The 18,739-nt window shown below is 43.6% G+C and overlaps 1 protein-coding gene across 9 annotated transcripts in view; it reads left to right on the top strand.

Moving 5' to 3' along the window:
• The first annotated feature begins 1,407 nt into the window (after positions 1-1,407).
• The window catches only part of rbck1 (RanBP-type and C3HC4-type zinc finger containing 1), a 60,239-nt gene continuing 42,907 nt past the window's right edge, over positions 1,408-18,739 (top strand). For 2 of the 9 annotated variants that reach the window (XM_073062139.1, XM_073062132.1), the window contains exons 1-2: positions 1,408-1,636; positions 1,893-2,065. Coding sequence is in view for 1 of the 9 variants with exons in the window: in XM_073062130.1 (XP_072918231.1) it covers positions 4,984-4,988 (5 nt within the window). In the remaining 8 variants the exon portion in view is untranslated. Of the gene's footprint in view, positions 1,637-1,892; positions 2,066-4,577; positions 4,989-13,412; positions 13,548-18,739 lie in introns of those variants that run through there. The other 7 variants (XM_073062138.1, XM_073062131.1, XM_073062133.1 and 4 more) reach the window with 6 other exon arrangements.

Here is an 18,739-nt window from a genome sequence, read left to right as displayed (position 1 = left end):
AACGACAGCAAAACTTACTTGCTCGGGCTGACACCTGTGGCCTGAGGTGGTGAACAGGTCTCCAAACAACGTCTGACTCTTTGGGCAGAAATGTTTAAATATCTGTTTGACTTCAGCCATCTTGCAAGAGTAGCTTCCTATCCTGAAACAAGTCATAGAATGATAGTTTATTTCAGGTGGTCACAACATTCAACTTTTGCCCGAGTCAGAAGGCTGTAGATTCAAATCCCTCTGTACAGACTTGAGCACAAGACCCACTCCTTTAGATTCTATCTGCCCTCTTCTTTCTCCCCTCCATCTTCCCCCCATCCACATGATCAACCCCCTGCCAGGACCCCCCCCCCACTTACTCAACTCCCCCACACTTCTCCCTACCCATTGTCCAACTCTCCAAGTTCCAAGTAAATTGCTATCAAAGTACATACATATCACCATATACAACCCACGATTCCTCTTTTTGCAGGCAATCTCAGCAAAACACAAAAGAATCAGTGGAAGACCGTGCTCAACAGGACGGACAACAACCAATGTGCACAAAAAGAACAAACTGTGAAAATACCGACAGAAAGATAAAGAAATAAAAATAACTATAGTAATTAACAAATAAACAATAAATAGAGAAAGAAGAGTCCTTGAAAGTGAGTCCAGTTCAGTGATGGGGCAAGTGAAATTGAGTGAAATTATTCTCTCTGGTTCGGGAGTCTGATGGTTGAGGAGTCATAACTGTGCCTGAACTTGGCGGCGCTGTTCCTGAGGCTCCTGTACCTTCTTCCTGATGGCAGCAGAGAGAAGAGAGCATGTTCTGGGGGGGTGGAGGTCCTTGACAATACATGCTGCTATCCTGCGACAGCTCGCTTTGTCCTCCCTCAGTAGTCCTCTTCATCTCTCCTGGGATCCCCCTAACTTCATCCCTTGGAAAACACTTTTACTCCCCCTTCCTCCATATCCATTTCTAAACTCTCCTCTCTGGGACTCCCACCTCCTCTCTCCCTCCCATTCCTTTTCTCTCTCCCTCCCATTCCTTTTCTCTTCCCTCCCTCCAATTCTCATTCCCTACCACCCCTTCCCTCCCTCCCATTTCCATTCCCTGCCTCTCACTCCCATTCTTCCACTGCTTACCTATCATTCCCTCCCTTCCCGTCACTCATTCCATCCCTCCCTCCCTCCCTGTCACTCATTCCCTCACTCCCTCCTTCCTTCCTGCCCATAATGCCGCAGTCTCTGGTCCTGATGCTGAAATCGGAATTAATCGCCCCGAAGCTTGAGTTCGGTAATAACTCCATCCTCATCCCTTCCCCTTCCGTCCCGCCACCGCTTTCCACCGGGATTTACCGCGCCCGCCCTGAGAGCCGGGCCGCCATCGCTGCTCCTGTGCATGATGGGAATTGTAGTCCCTGTCCTCAGAAAGGCGGTCTGGAAATCTACCCGGTCACCTTCATCCTCCTGCTGGCCGCGTTTGAATTTGGGGGACGCTGATGCCTTTGTACATGAAGCCTTAACCAACCGCCGACTTGTTTTTATCCCTTTTCATTCAAAACAGCTATGTCGTTGACAGACCAACTTTAATGCCCTCACCATGTTGCTCTTGAGAATTTGGTGGTGAGGCAGCGTCTTCAGCCTCGGCAGACCTCCCGATGTAAGTGCTCCTGCATCGGTAGTGGTAATGGTTAGGGAACTGAAAAGATTTGATGAGTTACTGTATGCGTTTTGTACACTGTCCGTTTTGCACTCACAGATACTGGTGGAGGATATGTTGATGGGTGGGTGGGTCACCATCAAACAAATTGGGGCTTTCCTCATTGGAGAGTAAGAGAATGAGAGGCAGTCTTTTGGTGGTGAATATAAGTATCTTAAAATTTATGTGTAATTTATGTTTTCCTTGTGATTTTTAGAAGTGGAAGAGATCCTGAAAAAAAGACTACAGGGGGTAAGGAAGGAAGTTGAGAAGCTGGACCCCAAGACATTCTACAAGTATGTGAAGAGCAAGAGGATAAGACATGAAAAAATAGGACCTATCAAGTGTGACAGTGGGAAAGTGTGTATGGAACTGGAGGAAATAGCAGAGGTACTTAATGAATACTTTACTTCAGTATTCACTATGGAAAAGGATCTTAGTGATTGTAATGATGACTTGCAGCAGACTGAAAAGCTTGAGTATGTAGATATTAAGAAAGAGGATGTGTTGGAGCTTTTGGAAAGCATTAAGTTGGTTAAGTCGCCGGGACCGGATGAGATGTACCCCAGGCTACTGTGGGAGGCGAGGGAGGAGATTGCTGAGCCTCTGGCAATGTTCTTTGCATCATCAATTGGGATGGGAGAGGTTCCAGAGGATTGAAAGGTTGCAGATGTTGTTCCTCAGTGGTTGGTAAGTTGATGGAGAAGATCCTGAGAGGCAGGATTTATGAACATTTGGAGAGGTATAATAGGATTAGGAGTAGTCAGCATGGTTTTATCAAGGGAAGGTCGTGCCTTACGAGCCTGATTGAATTTTTTGAGGATGTGACTAAACACATTGATGAAGGAAGAGCAGCAGATGTGGTGCATATGGATTTCAGCAAGGCATTTGATAAGGTACCCCATGCAAAGCTTATTGAGAAAGTAAGGAGGCATGGGATCCAAGGAGACATTGCTTTGTGGATCCAGAATTGGCTTGCCCACAGAAGGCAAAGAGTGGTTGTAGAGGGGTCATATTCTGCATGGAAGTTGGTCACCAGTGGAGTGCCTCAGAGATCTGTTCTGGGACCCTTACTCTTCGTGATTTTTATAAATGACCTGGATGAGGAAGTGGAGGGATGGGTTAGTAAATTTGCTGATGACACAAAGTTTGGAGGTTTTGTGAATAGTGTGGAGGGCTGTCAGAGGTTATAGTGGGACCTTGATAGGATGCAAAACTGGGCTGAGAAGTGGCAGATGGAGTTCAACCCAGATAAGTGTGGTGGTTCATTTTGGTAGGTCAAATATGATGGCAGAATATAGTATTAATGATAAGACTCTTGGCAGTGTGGAGGATCAGAGGGATCTTGGGTCTGAGGTCCATGGGATGCTCAAAACAGCTGCGCAGGTTGACTCTGTGGTTAAGAAGGCGTATGGTGTATTGGCCTTCATCAATCATGGAATTGAACTTAGGAGCTGAGAGGTAATGTTGCAGCTATATAGGACCCTGATCAGACCCCACTTGGAGTACTGTGCTCAGTTCTGGTTGCCTCACTACAGGAAGGATGTGGAAGCTATAGAAAGGGTGCAGAGGAGATTTACAAAGATGTTGCTTGGATTGGGGAGCATGTCTTATGAAGATAGGTTGAGTGAACTCGACCCTTTCTCCTTGGAGTGAAGGAGGATGAGAGGTGACCTGATAGAGGTATATAAGATGATGAGAGTCATTGATTATGTGGATAGTCAGAGCCTTTTTCCCAGGGCTGAAATGATTGCCACAAGAGGACACAGTTTTAAGGTGCTGGGGAGTCGGTTCAGAGGAGATGTCAGGGTAAGTTTTTTACTCATAGAGTGATGAGTGTGTGGAATGGGCTGCTGGCATCGGTGGTGGAGGCAGATACGATATGGGTATTTTAAGAGGACTTTTAGGTAGGTACATGGAGCTTAGTAAAATAATAGGTAAGCCTAGTAAATTTCTGAGGTAGGGACATGTTCTGCACAACAAAGGGCCTGTATTGTGCTGTAGGTTTTCTATGCTTCTATGGTTCTAATTAGGTATGTCATGAAATTTGTCATTTTGTGGCATTTTGGATTCATGCACTATTCTGATGGTGGGGGTGGGGGGGGAAGAAACATTGAGCGTGGGGTGTTCAGGTGCCTGTATCCCCTGATGTAGCAATGAGAAGAGGGAATGTTCTGAAAGGCGAGGGTCCTTATGATGGATGACACCTTTTTAAGGATGTCCTCAATGGTTTGGGATGTGTCTCTACAAGCCTCTGCAGCCCCCTGTGATCCTGTGCCATTGGAGCACCAAACCTGGTGGTAACGCAATCAGTGATAATACTCTCCGTGTCATGAGTAATATGAAATATCAAAGACATTAATAGGAGCAAAGATGAGAAATGCTCAAACTGAGAAGAAACTCTTGTAATTTTGTTTGCTGTGTCAAACTTGAACTGCGTGTCAATGGATGGGATAAGGTCAGTGTCAAATGTGATGAGGTATTTAATTTCTGGCCTGCGGGCCTCCTGGATGTTTGCTAAGCTCGGCTTTCAAAACAGGACAGCCACTTGTAAGATCAAACACTTGTAAGTTAACTTCCAATTAATATTGCACTGTTTAGTTTCTGGTCGTAAATGGGAGTTAGTCTTCAGTTGTTAAAATGTAAATGGAAAGCAGTGATCAGTTTGAAGTTAAAGTATTGTCTATAGAGCAGTGTTGCAGGCACTCTATCTGTAGAAGCAGATGTAGTTCACTGCACTGGGTTTATTAGTGGCCAAGGATGCTGTATAGACAATGGGTTATTTATTTTGGTCTGTTTCAAAAAAGATGCTGACTAAGTTGTTTAGTTCAAGGAAGCTTATAACTTAGCTTATCAATAAGTGATATATTAATTTGGAAGATTTATGTATTCAGAGAAGGTAGCTTTCCAGCATTAGCTGAGATCTGTCTCCCAAGATTCTTTTAGGCTGTTTGTGTAAAAAGCTCACTGTGGACAATAGACAGGGAAGTAAACTAGTCTTTGGAGACTTGTTATTTACAGTATGATTTCCCTGCGAAGAAACTATGAGACGAGGTATGAGCCATTGTTTGACTCCATTTCACCGATTAAGGCGACAAGGAGATTGAACCAATGTAGAAAGCGAGTGTGGGTTCAGCACCAACCACCTGCCTTTTGATCCCCCTGCTGCCAGATAAGGAGCCTGTGTGGCCTATCACTTTTGCTGGAGTGTAGGCCTCTGTGTTCGAACGGTCGCTGTCTCTTTCGGTGATGTCAGAGGACTTTCTGAGGATGGATTCGTGTATGGATTCGGACTGTGGACTGTGTTCATGTTGTAATTTTGTTAGTTTTGTTGTTGGGGGGGGGGGTTTGGAGGCCGATGTTCTCGTGATTTTGTTGGTTTTTTTTGTGCACAGGGGGAGGGTGCTTGTGGGACGATGTTCTTGTTGTGATTTTGTTAGTTTTTTGTGGGGGGTGGGGGGGTTTGGGGCCAATGTCTTGTGATTTTGTTTGTTTTTGTGCAGGGGGGCTGATGTTCTTGTGATTTTATTAGTTATATTGTTGGGGGGGGGCGATGTCCTTGTTGTGATTTTGTTAGTTTTTTGTGTGTGGGTGGTGTTGGGGGCCGATGTTCCTGTGATTTTGTTAGTTTTTTGAGTGGGGGGAGTAGGGCTGGGGGGGGGGGGGGTTGATGAGCATATTGCTGTTCTTGTGCGGGGATGGGGTTGGGTTTGCTGTTTTTCTTTGAATGGCTTCCATGGCTTTCTTTGTTTAGTGGCAATCTGGAGAAGACAAATATCAGAGTCATATACTGCATGCATACTTTGATAGTAATTGAACCTGAACCTTTTATCCAGAACATGCCCCCTTCTCATTGCTACCCTTCTCAGGCAGGAGGTACGGGAGCCTGAAGACACACACTCACTGTTTTAGGAACAGCTTCTTCCCCTTTGCCATCAGATTTCTGAGCGGACCATGGACACTTCCTCACTTGTTACTCTCTTTTTGCGCTACCTGTTTATTTTTTATTATACAGTTTTTATTGTAACTTGGCATTTCTGTACTGCTGCTGAAAAACAACAAATTTCACAACATACTATGTGTCAGTGATAGTAAACCTGATTCTGATTCCAAAGTTTTCTCAAAGGGCCTAGAGTGGATTCTCATTATACAGCACCTTCACGCCATCTGGAAAAAGCAGGATTTCCAGGTGACCAACCATTTTAATTCCAATCCCAATTCCCATCCCAACAAGTCAGTCCATGGTCACCTCTACTGTCAAGATGAGACCACTCTCATGTTGGAGGAGCAACACTTTATATTCTATCAGGTTAGCCTCTAACCTGATGGCACAAACATCAATTTCTCTAACTCAGGGGTGTCAAACTCATTTTAGGCCCGCGGGCCTTGAGTTTGACATATATGCTCTAACTAATGTAATTTCTCCCCCTCATCCTTCCCTCTTCTTCCATTCCACACTCTGGCTCCCTTCTTACCTCCTCTCCTCTTACCTACCTATTGTCTCCCCCGGTGCCCCTCCACCTTCCCTTTCTCCCATGGTCCACTCTCCTATAAGATTACTTATTTTCAGCACTTTACCTTTTCCACGTATCACTTCCCTGTTTCTAATTTCATTGATGAAGTGTTTCAGCCCAAAATGTCGTCACTACCTCCTCCCATAGATGCTGTCTGGCCTGTTGAGTTCTGCCAGCATTTTGTGGTTTTATTTATCTCACTTTAAGAACTCTTTATCTTGTTGTCCTATGTTCTCATTATTTATTGCTATTTATTTATATTTGCATTTGCACAGTTTGTTGTCTTCTGCACTCTAGTTGATCTTTCATTGATCCTGTTACAGTTACTATTCTATAGATTTACTGATTATGCCTGAAGGAAAATGAATCTCAGGGTTGTATATGGTGACATATATGTACTTTGATAATAAAATTTGCTTTGAACTTTTAATTTTTTTGCTCTGGATTTCCAGCATCTGCAGAATTTCACGTGTCTATGAGCTTGGGCAATAATGTGATATATTGGCAGTCTCTTGTGTCTCTGTAATAATGTTTAATTCATCAGTTCAGGCCAAGAGCTTTTACCCTGGCACAACACTGTGGCCAGACTATGACCAAAGGTTGATGCTGATCTCGATGACGTTTATCTGATCATTAACGATAAATATTGAAATAGCTAAACTGTGGTCTGAAGAAACTTCCAAATCTATTCTTATTTCAAGTAATGTTATCTCGAGTACTTGGGTACTGATAATGGGCCACAGCTTACATCAGCTGAGTTTGTGGTGTTCGCCATGATGTGGAGTTTTTCAATCTGACGTAAGAGCTAAAGACATAGGAGCAAATTAGGCCATTCAGCCCATTGAGTCTGCTCTGCCATTCTATCATGGCTGATTTATTACCCCCTCAATCCCAATCTCCTGCCTTCTCCTCATAACCTTTGACACCCTTACTTATTTACTTGGGCCCTTAGCTCCTAGGTGAAGCATTGGCCATCGATAACCTCCTGTCTTCATTGTCCTTTGAAGTCAATTGTGTGGTCGAGGTACATCAGTATCTTAGCAATCCATTGCATCTACTGAACAGGGTGCTGTTGCATGAATAAAGTCACCAGAGAGAAGTACTGGTAGACATGAAGCAGTCTCTTTATTTCACAAAATAAGATACAGAAAGCATCATATTGGAGACCCTTTTGGAGCAAGAGGTCTGCCCTTCCAAATACTACACAATATTTTATATGCCAAAGATCAAAAGGCAATTCCATTTTTACAACGCTTCCTTTGAACTATATGTAATTTTGAAATGCCTGGATCTTCCCACCATTGTACCTCCCTGTTTACGCCTATATTACAAACACCAAAATACACATACGTCACAAATTTAAATCAGCATTGTCTGTTCTTCCAATTAACTTGGTTCACGGTTCTTAGGGACTCATTGTTCAGAGCTGCATTTTAGCTTTAATCCACAGTTCATATTTGAATTTGAAGGGTAGTTGCTGAAGTCAGTTTCTGAAGTTTATGGGCTAACCCTAAAAACCACTCTAACATGGGGGATTGGCCTAAACAGCTTCACCAGAGCTCTGTTGGCTGGCCTTGCCTGTTTCCATCTCTCAGAATGAGGATCACAGAATGGTCTTTGAGAGGCTTTGACACCCTTATTAATCAAGAACCTATCAATCTTCACTTTAAATATATTCAGTGACTTGGTCTCCACAGCCATCCATGGCATTGAATTCCACAGGCTCACTACCTTCTGGCTAAAGAAATACCTCGTTACCTCTATTTGAAATGAATGTTTCTTTTTATTGAGGCTATGCACTCTGGTCCTAGACTTCCCTTCTATTTAAAACATCTTCTCTACATCCACTCTTCTAGGCCTTTCAATATTCAATATGTTTCAATGAGATCCTCTCTTCCCCCCCCCCCCCCATTCTTCTACACTTCAGTGCATATAGTCCCAGAGCCATTATGCGTTCCTCGTACGTTAATCCTCTCATTCCCACATCATCTTTATAACCACAATCACATGATCACGCTGCCAAAACTATTGCGTTGTCTTTCATTAAATGCAAAAAGGCTCAATTACTCCAATATCTGCTTACAAAAGCTGCAGTTTCAATGACAAGTAACCATCATACAGATACTCATCAGTACTAAACCCCCAAAATCTCAAGGGCACTGAGTGAGGTCAATGGTAAGTGTGTCAAATACTGGTTGTAAAATCAAAATACCTCATAACATAGTAGCAGAAATCCTAACCAGGGCATTACATTTAGAAACTTTTAATTTCATTATTTTTGGAAGCATCTTCACGTTACAGGATTTTTTTTAACACGTGCCAAAGACTTTTACACAGTACCGTAGGTTAACTGGTCCATTGTAAGTTGTCCTGTGATTAGGCTAGAGTTATGTTGGTGGGTTGCTGGGCGCTGTGGCTCAGTGGGCCAAAAGGACCTGTTCACTAAATAAAATAAAATAAAATAAATAATTAAAGTCCTTTCCTAGATCACTAATAAATGCAGTAAATAATTGAGGTCTTTGGGGCACTCCATTAGTTAGAGCCTTCCAGTCCTAAGAACACCCATTTATACTAACTCCATTCACCAACAAGAAGGCAGCACAACAGTGCAGTGGTTAGCGTAGTGCTTTACAGCAACAGCAATTGGTTTAATTCTTGCCGCTGTCTACAAGGAGTTTGTACATTCTCCTTGTGACGCAGTGGTATCCTATCATTTGCTCCTGCATTCCAGGTTAGGGTTAGTAAGTGGTGGGTATGCTATGCTGGTGCAGGAAGCATGGCGATGCTGTGGGCTGCCCCCAGCACATCCTTACTTTGTGCTGAATGTTGATGCAAATGCCCCAATTCACTATATGTTTTGATGTACGCATGACATGTCCACCTTCAGACTTTTAAGTTTCACAAAAACCTTCCCTCTAGTAGTGGTAACCTCACACACTTCATGACCCCTAACACATGGAACCTGCACCATACTGCTAGTGTCTTCCACAGCCAAGATTGATGCAAAATACATATTCAGTTCATCCGCCATTTCCTAGTACCCCATTACTCCCTCTCCAGCAACATTTTCCAGTGGTCCGATATCCACTCATGCCTTTCTTTTACACTTTATGTACCTGAAGAAACTTTTGGTATCCTCTTTGATATTATTGGCTAGCTTACTTTCGTATTTCATCTTTACCTTCTTAATGACATTTTTAGTTGCCTTCTGTTGATTTTTAAAAGCTTCCCAATCCTCTAGTTTCCTACTAATTTTTGCTCTATTATATGCCCTCTCTTTGGCTTTGTGTTGGCTTTGATTTCTCATGTTAGCCATGGTTGTGTCATCTTGCCTTTAGAATACTTCTTCCTCTTTGGGATGTATATATCCTGTGCCTTCCAAATTGCTTCCAGAAATTCCAGCCATTGTTGCTCTGGTGTCATCCCTGCCAGTGTTCTTTTCCAATGAATTAGGGCCAACTCATCTCTCATATCTCTGTAATTCCCTGTACTCCACTGTAATACTGATACATCTGACTTTGGGTTCTCCTTCTCAAATTTCAGGGTGAATTTGATCATATTATGATTGTTTTCCCCTAAGGGTTCTTCTACCTTAAGCTCTCTTAATCAATACCAGTTCATTGCACAACACCCAATCCAGAATAGCTGATCCTCCAGTGGGCTCAAACATGAGCTGCTCTAAAAAGCCATCTGGTAGGCACTCTAGAAATTCCCCCTTCTAGAATCCAGCACCAACCTGATTTTCCCAATCTACCTACATATTGAAGTCCCCCTATGACTATTGTATCATTGCCCTTTTGGCATGCATTTTCTATTGCCCCTTGAAATTTGTAGACCACATCCTTACTACTGTTTAGGAGCTCTATATACAACTCCCATCAGGGTCTTTTTACCCTTGCAGATCCACAATGATTCAACACCTTCCAACTCTATGTCACCTCTTTCTAATGATTTGATTTAATTTTTTACCAACAGTAGTGCCACCCCCCTCTGCCTTGCTGCCTAACCTTCCAATACAATCTGTATCCTTGAACATAAAGCTCCCAGCTATAATCTTCTCTCAGCCATGTTTTTGTATGCTTCTACCATTTACTCTGACTCTGCTTTCTGTGTGATAACTCAGAATCAGGTTTATTATCACCGGCATGTGACGTGAAATTTGTTAACTTGGCAGCAACAGCAGTTCAATGCAATACATAATCTAGCAGAGAGAGAGAAATAAATAAATAAAATAAAACATAATAAATAAATAAGTAAATCAATTACATATGTTGAATAGATTATTAAAAATGTGCAAAACCAGAAATACTGAATATTAAAAAAGTGAGGTCCTTGCTCTGATGTCCTCATCTGTACCTCCTGATTTACTGATTTTGCTTCTGAGGTAGGTGAATTTGTTTACATCTTCAACTATTTGTCCTTCAATCTGTAATGGCTCCTCTTGTTTGTTATTAATGCGTAGAACTTTGGTCTTCTCCTGACTGATCTTAAGGCCTACTTGCTGTGAGGTCTCTCCCAAGGAATCTACTTTCTTCTGCATATCTTGAAGCCGGTGTGAGAGAAGAGCGAGATCATCTGCAAATGCCAGGTCTTCCAGTTTCCCTGTTAACGTCCACTGGATGTCTCTCTCTGAGCCAGCATAGGCTGTTCTTGTAGCCCAGTCGAGTACCACAAGAAAAAGTAGAGGCGACAGCAGGCATCCCTGTCTGACTCCAGTAGTGACCAGGAACTCTTCGGACAGTCTCCCATCAGAGCAAGGATCGGAAAAGCCCAGCATGCCTTCACAACCCTGCGACCTGTTTGGAGATCTACGGCCATCTCAGTCAAAACTAAGCTCCGTATATTCAGCTCCAATGTGAAAGCCATCCTGTTATATGGATCCGAAACATGGAGAATCACTAACACCAGCTGCAACAAGATCCAGATCTTTCTCAACAAATGTCTCCGGCAGATCCTCCGCCTCAAGTGGTACGACAGAGTGTCAAACCTAGACCTATGGAAGAGAGCAAACCAAGAGCCCATTGTATTCCAGATAAGGAGGAGGAAGTGGAGATGGGTCGGCCACACCTTGAGGAAGAGCCAGTCGAATGTCACTCGACAATCACTCGAATGGAATCCACAAGGGAAGAGAAGAAGAGGTCGCCCAAAGCAAACCTGGAGGCGTAGGCTTTTGGATGAACTGAAAGCCGCCGGCCAAACTTGGGAGACTGCAAAAACATCTGCTAGAGATCGCAGGAAGTGGAGGACTTTTGTTGAGGCCCTATGCTCCATAAGGAGTGAAAAGGATTAAAGTAAAAAAAAAGTGAGGTAGTGTCCAAAGCTTCAATGTCCATTTAGGAATCGGATCGCAGTTTAATCTACACTCACATGCTTCCCCCAGGGAGAGGTTGGGCAGACTAGATCTTTGTTCCTTGCAGAAAGAGGGGCGGCCTTATATCAATATGATATCATGTTTAGTATTATGAGACCAATAGGCAAAATGGGTCACAGTCTTTTCTTCAGGAGAAGAGAGTCTGAAACTAGGGGGGCATAGACTTAGAATATTAGAGGGAAGATTTAAGAAAGGTTCTGAGAGGCATTTTCCCCCCACACAGAAGGTGTTGAGTAGATAGAACAATCTACCAGAGGAAGTGGTTGAGGTGGTTACAATAGCATCATTTAAGAAAAATTCATCTAACTCTTCCCTCCCACGTAGCCCTCCATTTTTCTTTCATCCAGGTGCCCATCTAAGAGTTTCATAAATGTCGCTAATGTATCTACCTCACCACCACCCTGGCAGAACGTTCCACTCACCCACCATGTGTAAAAAAAACTACCTCTGACATCCCATCTATACTTTCCTTTAATTACTTTAAAATTGTGTACAAGATATTAAGAGGAATTGATAGAGTGGACAGCCAGCACCTCTTCCCCGGGGCACCCAGTACAAGAGGACATGGCTTTAAGGTAAGGGGAGGGAAGTTCAAGGGGGATATTAGAGGAAGGTTTTCCACTCAGAGAGTGGTTGGTGCATGGAATGCACTGCCTGAGTCAGTGGTGGAGGCAGATTCACTAGTGAAGTTTAAGAGACTACTAGACAGGTATATGGAGGAATTTAAGGTGGGGGGGTCATATGGGAGGTGGGGTTTAAGGGTTGGCACAACATTGTGGACCAAATGGCCTGTACTATGCTGTACTGTTCTTTGTTGTTATGATCCCTGGTATTAGCCATTTCCACCCTGGCAAGAAGTCTGTCTGTCCACTCGATCAGTACCTCAAGAAGGACAGGCTTTCTTTACTACAGGTTCATTTCTCTTCTAACAGCTTAAGTATGTTTATTCATCACGAAGGGATTGACGCAATATTAGTCTTCGCTGATTGAAAACTTACTTACACCGCTGGCATTTAGGGCACCACCGTCTCCGGCAGTGTTCAGGGCTTCCTTCATCATGTCAGCAGCCTCCTTCCTCTCAGTTTCCATTACTGACAGTCATGCAAGTCCCGGGTGGAGGCTCGGGAATACCGTCACACTCAGATGTAGAAGGAGTCTTCACTGCTGTTTCTTTAACAGTTCTGTTTTACCAGTCAGGGTTGTTAGCCCTGAGGTGAACCTTCAAATCTGGAGGACCAGTGTCCTCTACCCTTTGACCTGTTCAGCATCAGTGACCTTACCAAGAGACAAAGCAGAAAGCCCTGACTGCAGCCAGCACACGCAAGGCTCCAAACCCAACAAGAAGATTGTGGTCCTCTTGGAGGCTCCACTGAAAAGCAGAAGAAGAAATAATTTGCAGGAAAAAAATCTTTCTTTCTCCCATGGTTCACTGTCCTCCCTAAATACCTACCCCTCTCACCCACCCCTCACCTATCACCCACCAACGTACCCCCTCTCCTCTCCCCCTTTCCTTTCCCGTCCTGTTGAAGCATCTCGGCCTGAAACGTTGACTGTTTATTCAATTGCATAGATACTGCCCGATTTGCTGAGTTCCTTTGACCCTCATATTTCGTGTGTGTTATTTAGATTTCTATTATCTGCAGAATCTTGTGTTACACCCCACCCTGTATCAACTAGCTAATATTCTATCACTTGCCATTGTAAATTAAACAATGACTACCCCACAGTGATTGGAAAAGCTTGCAATAATTCCAGCTCAGTGTCACATCTGCAAAGCCGCTCCCATTTCCGAATTACTTTCTTTAAATCAGGCATTTGTGTGAACTACTAAATCCGGGCCTCATTATTTAAACAACTCTTGCTTCCCGGAACAAAGTTTGTTTCACTTTTTCTTTTGAGTTCTGAAAAATTGCTCCTGTCGATTTGACATGAGCAGCACTCCCTAATTCCTGAGATAAAGGCAGCGGGAAACCTCGTAAGGATACAGGTGAGCCGAGCATTTCGCTCCTGGAGTAAGCTCTGTGCGAATGAAACCTGCTTGACTTGATGCTGGGTCGTGGGAGGGAAAGTGGGAAAAAGAAAAACAGGGTCGGTTGTTTTGAAAGGTCAAATAAATGCAACTGCGATGATAGTGAAATGTTTAAATTTTGATCGTTGTTAATCTGGTGCGGTTATTTTAAACTTCCTTTGCGAGGTACAGAATTTATTTGCAATCTTGATTTTGGATTGAAGAAATTCAGCCGGTTTAAAGGCTGAGTTTAATAGAAGTCGTGTTTTCCATTTTATGGGAATAACTCGTTCTCTCAATATTATTTATTACTCATTTTATTATTATTATTATTATTATTATTATTATTATTCTTTTTGGATCTGCACAATTTGTTGTCTGTAGCACGTCGGTCATTTCCGAATCAGGTTTAATATCACCCGCGTATGTCGTGAAATTGGTTGTTTTGCGGCAGGTGTATATCGAAGTACATAATAAGAATCATACATTACAAAAAGAAATGTATATTTAATTTAAATTATTGCCAAAAATTTTTTTTAAAGTCTGAGATGTAGTGTACACGGGTTCATTGTCCATTCAGAAGTTTGATGGTGAATAAGTTGTTCCTGAATCGTTGAGTGTGTGCCTTCAGGGAGGGTCCTGTACTTCCTCCCCGACTGTAACAATGAGAAGAGGGCATGTCCTGGGTGATTGGGGTCCTTAATGATGGATGCTGCTTATTTAAGGCGCTGCCTTTTGAAGATGGTATCAATGCTGGGGAGGCTGGTGCCCCGAATGGAGCTGGCTGAGTTCACAAACCGTTGCAACTTGTTTTGATCTATGCAGTGGCGCTTCTAAAACAGATTGAACCCAACCAGTTAGGATGCTCTCCAAGGTACACCTGTAGAAATCTACTACAAACGGTTGCTTGTCCGCCTTGGTGTGCAGTCTTTCATTGATTCTATTGTGTTTCTTTGTATTTACTGTGAATGCCCACAAGAAAAATGAATCTCAGGGTCATATATGGTGACAGAAACTGTATGCACTTTGATAATTAACTTTGAACTTCGAGCATTGCTGCCTTTCATAAGACTATATAACATCGGAGCAGAATTAGGCCATTCAGCCCATCTATATTCCTATTGATATTTGTATCATTTGTGAACTCGTAAGACTTTTCAGAATTCTGTTCCTATTTTTCTCTGTAGAGCCTTCAATATCATCCCATAGCATTGAAAAATGCAGGTGCTAGAAATCTGAAACAAATCAGGTAATAACGGGGGGGGGGTGGGTGGGAGAGAAGAGCAGAAGGGAGGGAGATTTCAGTTCAATCACAAACAAGAAAATCAGCTGATGATGGAAATCCAAGCCTCCCACACACACACACAATGCTGGAAATGAGTGGAAATGAGTACAGTTGATGTTTTAGGCCGAGACCCATCAGCAGGACCTGCTAAAGGGTCTCCACCCGAAACGTCGACTGTACTATTTTCCATAGATACTGCCTGGCTTGCTGAGTCCCTCCAGCACTTTGTGTGTGTGCTGCTTGGATTTCAGCTCAAAGAGCTTTTGTCTGAGCTGGAAAAGTGGAAGAGGGTGGTCTGAAGTTGCTCAGGTAGTGGGGCAAGGCATTTGATGTGACGGTTGAACCCATCATGAGGTTGTGGAACCATGTCACTGACTTAGGAAGAACATTCCAGGAATTCAGTGAAACGTTAGGAAGGCTTTCAGCTGCTCAGGCCTGCTGTATCATGCATTGAGATCACCATTAATCTTCTGCCAGCACCTTTGTTCCCTATCACCTGATACCCAGCTTTAAACAAAGCCCCACTGGACATTCGAGATTCAAGATAATTTGTTGTTATTTGTTAGTAGATGAGTGTAAAGGATTTTACTTTGGATCCAATGCATCATAAAAAACACACTAAATATAAGACTATTGGCTTGCCCACAGGAGGCAAAGTGGCAGAATATAGTATTAATGGTAAGACTCTTGGCAGTGTGAAGGATCAGAGGGATCTTGGGGTCCGAGTCCATAGGACACTCCAAGCTGCTGCGAAGGTTGACTCTGTGGTTAAGAAGGCATACGGTGCATTGGCCTTCATCAACCTTGGGATTGAGTTTAAGAGCAGAGAGATAATGTTACAGCTATATAGGACCCTGGTCAGACCCCACCTGGAGTACTGTGCTCAGTTCTGGTCACCTCACTATAGGAAGGATGTGGAAACCATAGAAAGGGTGCAGAGGAGATTTACAAGGATGTTGCCTGGATTGGGGAGCATGCCTTATGAGAATAGGTTGAGTGAACTCAGCCTTTTCTCCTTGGAGCGACAGAGGATGAGAGGTGACCTGATAGAGGTGTATAAGGTGATAAGAGGCACTGATCACGTGGATAGTCAGAGGATTTTTGCCAGGGCTGAAATGGCTAACATGAGAGGGCACGGTTTTAAAATGCTTGTAAGTAGGTACAGAGGAGATGTCAGGGGTAAGTTTTTTTGTGGAATGGGCTGCCAGTGACGGTGGTGGAGGTAGATATGATAGGGTCTTTTAAGAGACTCCTGGACAGGTACATGGAACTTAGAAAAATAGAGGGCTATGGGTAACCCTAGGTAATTTCTAAAGTAAGTACGTGTTTGGCACAGCATTGTGTGCCGCAGGGCCTGTATTGTGCTGTAGGTTTTCTATGTTCCCATAAGACATGGGAGTAGAATTAGGCCATTTGGCCCATCAAGTTTGCTCTGCCTTTAATCATGGCTGATCCTTTTTTTTCCCTCCTCAGCCCCACTCCCCTGCCTTCTCCCCGTCACCTTTGATGCCATGTCCATTCAGAACCTATCAAGTTCTGCCATAAATACACCCAACAACCTGGCCTCCACAGCTGCCTGTGGTAACGAATTCCACAAGTTCACCACCCTCTGGCTAAAGAAATGTCTCTGCATCTCTGTTTTAAATGGTCGCCCCTCTATCCTGAGGCTGTCCCCTCTTGTCCTAAATCCCCCACCATGGAAAGCATCCTTTCCACATCTACTCTGTCTAGGCCTTTCAACATTTGAAAGGTTTTAATAAGATCAGACCCAGACCTATTAAACGTTCCTCATATGATAACCCTTTCATTCCCAGAATCGTCCTTGTGAACCTCCTCTGAAACTCCTCAAATTCCAGCGCATCTTTTCTTAGATGAGAAGCCCAAAACTGTTCACAATACTCAAGGTTAGGCCTCACCAGTACCTTCTAAAGCCTCAGCATCAAATCCCTGGTATTGTATTCTAGACCTCTTGAAATGAATGCTAACATGACATTTGCCTTCCTCACCACCGACTCAGCCTGCAAATTAATCGTTAGGGTGTTCTGTACAAGATCTCCCAAGTCCCTTTGCATCTCAGATTTCTGGATTTTCTCCCCACTTTGAAAATAGTCCACACATTTATTTCTACTACGAAAGTGCATGACTAAAGCATTTTCCAACATGTATTTCATTTTCCACTTTCTTGCCAGTTCTCCTAATCTGTCTAAGTCCTTCTGCAGCCTTCCTGTTTCTTCAACAATACCGGCCCCTCCACCCAACTTTGCTTCCTCCGCAAACTTGGCAACAAAGCCATCTGTTCCATCATCTGTCCTATCATTTCACATTTCCCCCCTCCCCCCACTACTTTCAAACCTCTTAGTATCTCTCCTTTCAGTTAGTCCTGACGAAGGGTCTTGGCCCGAAACGTCAACAGTGCTTCTTCCTATAGATGCTGCCTGGCCTGCTGTGTTCCACCAGCATTTTGTGTCTGTTGTTTGAATTTCCAGCATCTGCAGATTTCCACGTGTTTATTCCATCATCTATATCATTTACGTACAACATAAAAAGAAGCGGTCCCAACACTGACCACTGTGAAACCTCGCTAGACTCTGGCAGGATCCTTTTATTCCCACTCACTGCCTCCTACCTTTTAGTTGCTTTCTGTAGGTTTTTAAAAGCTTCCCGATCCTCTGTCTTCCTGCTGATCATTGTTTGTCCTCTCTTTTGCTTTTATATTAGTTTTGACTTGACTTTCCTTGTCAGCCACGGTTGTACTCTTTTTCCTTTTGAGTATTTCTTCGCTTTTGGAATACATCTATTCTGCAAATATAAATATAAAAACAATCCTGTGAAATGCACTGTACAAGTAACTGTTTAGTGTAGCCATGCGTGAGATTAGATTATGCATGTAGAATGGTTGTATGTACATAAAGTGACACGGTGCAGGAGTACCTGAGCCACGGACCCCTCGTTTAATGTTAGGGGTCTGTGGCATCAAAATGGTTGGAAACCCCGATGACTCTGACAGGAAGTGACAAAGTGACTCTTGGCAAGAGAACCGTTTTCAGGTAGCAGCAGGGCAGATGAAAGCAGAATAGGGTGGTGACTGTGTGAGGTGTGGACAGGAACCATAGAGTGGCTGCACATGGGAGGGGGAATGAAGGGCGCTGAGGGATTGTGAAGAGGAGTGGCTGATGTATATGTAACGGTGGTGAGATGGGGTAATGGCTTGGGCAAAGTAACTCTTTTCGAGTCTGGTGGTCCTGGCATGGATGCCATGTTGCCTCCTACCTGATTGGAGCGGGACAATCAGTCCAAGAGCAGAGTGGGAGGGATCCTTTCTGGTGTTACTGGTCTTTTTCCAGTACCCTTCTATAAATCCTGTGCACCCTTGATGGGGGGGAAGGCTGTTGCCGGTGATGTGCTGCACATCATCGTATCGCCTACTGTAGAGCCTCCTCCCCACCGCAGTGCAGTTTTCGTACCATACCGCTTCCATACCTCGCTGATACGATTTTGAAGGCTCCAGTTATGACCCAGCCTCCACAGAGTTCTCACTGTTGATTTCTTGATTTCTGCTACCCTGTGCGAGTTTACACCTCCCCCACCCCTGTCAAGATTTTAAGTTGTTCCTTTGTTCGAGGGCTCTCCCATCAAAGTTCAGGGTGCCTTTATTATCGAAGTATGCATGCAATATACAGCTCTGAAATTCACAGTCGCCAAAATAAAGACCGTGGAACCATCCTGCGTAAAGAAAGACATCAGACTTTCTTCCCCCTGCGCAAAAGGCAACACAAAAAACACTAAGTCAGAACAGAAAGCATATTTCAGTACAGTCCAGCCGGATGTTGTTATCTTCAGGCCACCCAGATCAAAAATCGCCCAAAGGTAGTGGCAAAAAAGAGGG

The sequence above is a fragment of the Hemitrygon akajei genome, chromosome 11 (genome assembly GCF_048418815.1).
Source record: "Hemitrygon akajei chromosome 11, sHemAka1.3, whole genome shotgun sequence".
NCBI lineage: Eukaryota > Metazoa > Chordata > Chondrichthyes > Myliobatiformes > Dasyatidae > Hemitrygon > Hemitrygon akajei.
This window is presented reverse-complemented; position numbering and strand designations above follow the sequence as displayed.